The sequence below is a fragment of the Magnolia sinica genome, chromosome 18 (assembly GCF_029962835.1).
Source record: "Magnolia sinica isolate HGM2019 chromosome 18, MsV1, whole genome shotgun sequence".
Lineage (NCBI taxonomy): Eukaryota > Viridiplantae > Streptophyta > Magnoliopsida > Magnoliales > Magnoliaceae > Magnolia > Magnolia sinica.
In genome coordinates, this window is record NC_080590.1 from 29,955,128 (window position 1) to 29,961,520 (window position 6,393).

The 6,393-nt window shown below is 43.6% G+C and overlaps 1 protein-coding gene across 1 annotated transcript; it reads right to left on the minus strand.

Annotated features, from left to right (window-relative positions):
• Nucleotides 1–873: 873 nt before the first annotated feature.
• LOC131233362 (uncharacterized) lies at nt 874–3,538 on the minus strand. The gene is made up of 3 exons (XM_058230052.1): nt 2,192–3,538; nt 1,552–2,094; nt 874–1,091 (listed from the first exon to the last, which is right to left on the minus strand). Exons 1-3 carry the CDS (start codon nt 3,107–3,109, stop codon nt 990–992), a joined length of 1,563 nt encoding a protein of 520 aa, XP_058086035.1. The 5' UTR covers nt 3,110–3,538; the 3' UTR covers nt 874–989.
• Between the last annotated feature and the right edge of the window lie 2,855 nt (nt 3,539–6,393).

Genomic DNA, 6,393 nt, shown 5'->3' on the forward strand with positions numbered 1-6,393 from the left:
AAGAACATAACAAGAGAATAATCTAAAGAGAGACCCTTAAACTATTGTAACTGCTGGAATAATAAAAGAAGTATCTGAAAAAATAAGTTGCAAAAGAATTCTACAAATAGTAGGGGAAATTAATAGAGCAAAAAAAACTCAATCATCCACAAATTGAGCACATAATCAAACTAAATCTATAAATTTACTTCATCTTAACTCATCCCAAGAATAGCGATGATTCTATAATTTTAGTTGTAATTCAAATTTATGCTCATTAGTTGGGGTTATTCTTTATCTACTATCACACAGTTTTTTAGGAGATGCATTTTTGAAACTGCTCGTGATAGCTAATTATGAGTTTTTCTTTTTTTTTTTTTTTTTTAGTTGTATTTTGAAAATTAAGCCATTACCATCGAAGACAGTAACAAACCACTTGGGAGGAAGAGCCTCACCTTCTGACCATTGTTATAAAATTTTCCAGGTGGTTGAGCAAGTGATTGATTTCTCAAAATCTGATCAGATATGTTTCACAGAGGAAGAACCTCACCCTTCATTACAAAATGATCCACGTCGTTGAGTAAATGATTGATTTCTCAAAATCTGGTTAAATATGTTTCATATCTGCTTATTTAAGCGCTTGGGTCGGAAGTTGATCGGTTTACATGGCACTGCTCTATTGATTCTCGCGGGCCCCCACACACCAGACGTTAAAGAAAACAAACAGGGCGCCAACAGTGACATTTTCTTAATCACTCTATTGCGCACCATCCATCGTAGAGCCTAACCATAAACGGTCCAGATGCTATACACGTGCACCACGTGAACGCAGGTTAAGCACGTGACAACTTACATGCTGTGCATTTAGCACTTGGATACTCCATCTAAAGAAAGTGAAATTCGCCACGAGATATATTAAAAGAATTAATTGGGTAAAAAATAAATTTTAATCATTACTAACTAATGATTTAAATAAATAAATATAAAAAATAAGAAAAATATCTCTCTATCTAAACTTGAACGATCTCACCTTCCCTACATACCCCTACATCGATTAACATGCTCCCTTTCTTCTTAGATGGCAATACTCTGCAGCAATTTCGCCTCGGAGACTGCAAAACATTCCAAACAATCCACATTAATAAAGCTATATTAACAAAGAATTATTTTATTTTATTTTATTTTTATTATATCTACAGCCATCCCTTCTGATTTCCCATGCACTTTCCCATCAAATGTCGCAAATAAATCCATCAGATGGGGCCCACACACTGAGTGGTCCGACGATTTGAACCGTCGGTACTCAATTTTTCCATAATTGTTCTTGAGTGAAGATCCCAACCATTGATTTCATAATCTGGCCCGTATAGCATAGAGTGCACAACATGGACTCCTTGGACCATCGAAACACTGAGAATGTGGGCCCCAGAGGGTGGCGATCTAGTCGACCAAACAAATGAATGGTCCTGATCACTCCCATCCAATGAGGTAGTGTAGCTCACCAAGATGTACCGCTCAGGTATCATATATGATTTTCTAATGAGAGAGAGAGAGTGTGTGAAGATCCCTTGCCTTGTCCCACAGAGCAGGGTCCGGCCTCTTATAAACCTCCACTCTCTGGATAGAGGTGGGGTCTGCCATCTTCCACTTGCAAGAGGGCATCCTCTCCCGATGCCGAAGGTACTCCGTGACCGTTCGTTTCGTCCCCCGATCATATCTGGCCGTTGAAATATGATACACGAACGGCTTCTGGCAAGGATTCCGGCTCACAGGTCGGGTATTGAACGCGTACGCAGTATAATCCGCCTTCCGGTACCAATTCAAGAACGTTCTCGACGGCATTTCCATCTCTCTTGGTGAGAACCCTCCTCGAAAGATCTGGACCGCATATCCCCACGACACCGATATGGTCCACTTCTTCGACGTATAGTAGCAGATGGACTGCTGCAAGATCCCGGCCGAGTCGATCTCGATCGGCATGAACAATCGACGGAGGGCGTCGACGCGGTTCGCCTTGGGGAAGATGGGCTCTACCACATCGAGGTGGTGGAGCGTGACCAATGGCGCCACCGGGTGGGCGGCCAAGAGCCCGAAAAGATTGCCGTAAACATCATACTGGAACGAATTATAGAAAAAGTAATCGAATTTCAGAGATTTTCAAGCAAGAAAAAAGGGAATTGATTGATTGACTGGAAGTTGTTTGTAGAAAAACCTGGTGGAATCCGGCATGTTTCGTTAGCGGGACGCCGAGCTCGGCCATGCACGCCTGTATCCGATCATCGCTGCCGTACAATCCAGGGTACCTCTGGATGCAACTGTCCTGAATTTTGTCGAGCGCCTTCGCCAGCGGATAGCTGATGGCAAAGCCGCCCCCGCCGTAGGCCATTCCGTAGGAGAAGTAGATGTTCTGTAGATGGCTTTCCGACGAGCTCCCAATGTAGTAGAACTGTGTGTGATCGAATTTCGACAGGACGCGAACCAGGTTCTCCGCCACGAAGACGGTGTCATCGTCGCCCATAACGAACCAACGGACGTCCTTGAGACCGAGCCGGAGCGTCTCCGACACGATCCGAGAGATCCGGATCGCGGATCGGTGACCGTGCCTGTGGGTGTACCGGAACGTGGAGGTGTCCGACGAGATCTTGATCGTAGGAAGCCGTTCGTCGCGCTCGGCTGGGACGGTTTTATCGAGCCAAACGACCCCCCTCATCACCTTGGGCTTCCACCAGAGCTTGATGTAGTTCTTCCTCTGAGCCCAGAGCTTGGCCGACGCTGCGATGCCGAAGACGATGTGATGGATGTCCGTCGCGGAGGACCGAGGCGGGGGAGTGGCAGGTGTCGGAATTATTTTCGGTATGGTGAGCTGGACCGCCGAAGTAGAGACGGATGCGTTGGGGATTGGACGGAGATCTGCAAGGGCGTTTTGGGGATCGCATGGATTAGAGAAAAAGGCGAGTTTTAAGGTGTAGAAGATGTAGGTGAAGGAGACGACGGGGATGAGCCAGATCATGAGCTTTGGGAGACCTCGGCCTTGGGCGACGACGGTGGGGCCCACTTTAGGGCTGCGAGGGTGAGATGTCATTTGGTCCCAGAGGAGCTGCTTCTCCACATCCTTAGGGTTGCCTTTCATTGTCTAGGTTAGGGTTTGTTTATGGCAATGGTGATGGCATTGGCTTTAGATCTATAAAAATGCGGACAGAAAGAGAGGGAAGGATGTTCCTTGAATGGATGGATGGACGGATGGGATTGTGAAGGGAGCTGGGGAATGGAAGGTTGGGGACGGCTGCATGCATGCCAGGTTGCCCGTCCTTCCTCTGAGGAATCTGTCGAAAGGCATTTTCTAGTTTTCTATGCTCGAAGATGACACAGCAGGGAGGACGTGAGAATCGGAACGCTGTAGAGGCATCTCTCCAAACGACCCCTTGTAATACGCGGATTGCCAGCCAAAAAGCTTTCGCAATAACCTCCCGCTACAGTAAGCTAGGTGGGGCCACCGTGACTCTTGTAAGAAATGCACCTGTCTATCCGTTTTGCCGGATCATATCAGGACAATGGCCCAAAACCGTATGGTATACCTGCAACTCAAAGGAAGCGGATTGGCTGGTGTACCTCACATCAGCTATATAGCTGTTGTAGGTACGTGTCGCGCGAAGACGAGCACCGACGCTCCTCGAGCTCCAGTTGTACGAACGGTTCAAAGGAGATCAAAGATACATGGCCCCACAGTGATGTATTTATTATATCTACACCGTTCATCTATTTTTAGAGATCATTTTAGAGCATTATCTAAAAAATGAATCATATCCAAAGATCATCTTGACCACACCACAAATAGCAGCGGAGATAATGATTTTCACCATTAAAAAATTCGTAGGGCCCACCATAACATTTATTTTCCATCAAATATGTTCATAAGGTCACAAAGACCTGAATGAAGAGGAAAAACAAAATTCATATTGATCCAAAATTTCTCTGACCAAAAAGGTTTTCAATGGCACACGTTCAATCTCCCACTGCCTTTTGTAGTGTGGTCCACTTGATAGTTATATCTGTCTTATTTTTTGTCTCAAGCTTTAAGACTGGCTCACTAAATGGATGGGCAGTTTGGATATAACACATACCTCATGATTAGACCTACCAAATTTGCTGACGTCAATACAGCATGTATACAGCTGGTGCGAGGTACACCAGCCAATCCGCTTCCCAGCTCAAATGGGCCGCAGGACATGAAACAGTGAGGATTGCACATCCACCGTTGAGACATTCATGGGCCACACAATAATTCCGTTGGCACTTGGTTTGTTTTGGCTCACATATAATGTGTGATGTGCCCGAATTGATATAGTGTTAAGTAACTATATTTATATTAAACTTACATGACCAAAATAGGAGAAGAAGGATAGCATGTTCAGCCCCTTTGGATATTCACGAGGGATTTTTATTAGGATGGCCTCTTGGTATGGTCAAATTCTTAAAAGAGGTTCTACATTTCAAATATTTCAAGGGTGGCCTTCTTACAAGCTTTTGAAAATTTTTCAGACCAAAATACTCTTGTCCTTGATTCATAGTTGTATAGTTTTTTAGTGAACAAGAACTTATATCATATTTAATGCCACGAAAGTGATGTACACGGAAGCCTTTTTTGGCATGGGCAAGGCCCAACTCATGGGGCCCACATTGATGTATGTGTATGATACATGCCGCTCATCCTTTTTGCCGTGTCATTTTAGGGCTAGGGCTCAAATATCAGCCTGATCCAGAGCTCGTGTGGGCCATATAATAGAAAATAATGATGATAATGGCACCCACTATTGAAACTTTTCAGGCTCACTTTGATGTTTGTTAGAAGTGGACATTGCCCAAGTCAAGACATTTTGGGCCCACGGTGAGCTGGCCGACAATGTGAACGGAACAGATCACTCCATTGTCGGCCTCAACTTTTATTATTTAAAATAATCAAATTATTAATTACATCAACCTGACAACCATGACCCTTACCACATTACAACCACGACCTTTACCATGTTATATGAGTATCAGTCGTGGTTGTCATGAACATGGGCAAGGCCCAACTCGTGGGACTCACATTGATGTATGTGTATAATCCATGCCGCCCATCCATTTAGCCGTGTCATTTTAGGGCTAGGGCTCAAATATGAGCCTAATCCAGAGCTCGTGTGGGCCATATAATAGAAAATAATAGTGACAATGGCACCCACTGTTGAAACTTTCTAGGTTCATTGTGATGTTTGTTAGAAGTGGACACTGCCCAAGTCAGGACTTTTTGGGCTCACGGCGAGCTGGCCGACAAGGTGGACAAAACGGATCACTCCATTGTGGGTCTCGAATCCTATTATTTAAAAATAATCAAGTTATTAATTACATCAACTTGACAACTATGACCCTTACCATGTTATATGGGGTCGTGGTTGTAATGTGGTAAGGGTCGTGGTTGCCATGTTATATGGGTCGTGGTTGTCATGGGTCAAAGTTGTCATATTATATGGGTTGTGGTTGTTATGTTATATGGGTCATGGTTGTCGTGTTATATGGGTCGTGGTTATTATGTTATATGGGTCGTGGTTGTCATGCGACGTGTGGGGTTCATAAGAGTTGTGGTTGTCATGCGACGTGTAAAGGTCATAAGGGTCGAGGTTGTCATATTATAAGGGTTCTGTCGTGATATATGTGTCAAATCCAATCCATCCATTGGATTTAAAATTTAATTTAATGACATGAGCCAAAAAATGAGTTACATCCAAAAAAATTATGGCCTTCAAAAGGTTTTCAATGCTAAATCGGTACGCAGGTAAGGTAACTAGACCTATGTAGAGATGGATGGTCTTATTGGGCCCACTGTGATGTATATATTTTATCCACGCCGTCCATTCATTTTGAAATATCCTTTAAAAGAATGAGCCCAAAAATGAGGCATATCAAAGGCTCATGTGGACCACACCATAGAAAGCAGTGAAATTGAAAGCCTACCATTGAAAACCTTTTGGAGGCTATAAAGTTTTTGGATATAACTCATTTTTTGGCCCATGACATTAAATTAAATTCTAAATCCAATGGACATATTAGATTCAACACATGAATTACAACAAGACCCTAATAACATGACAACCTGGACCCTTATGAACTTCACACGTCACATGACAACCACGACCTATATAACATGATAATCACAACCCATATAACATGACAACCACAACCACAACCCATATAACATGACAACCATGACCCTTACCACATTACGACCACGACTCTATATAACATGGTAAGGGTCGTGGTTGTAATGTGGTAAGGGTCGTGGTTGTCAGGTTAATGTAATTATTAACTTGATTATTTTTAAATAATAGGAGTCGAGGCTTACAAAGGGGTGATCTATTTCATCCATCTTGTCGGCTAGCT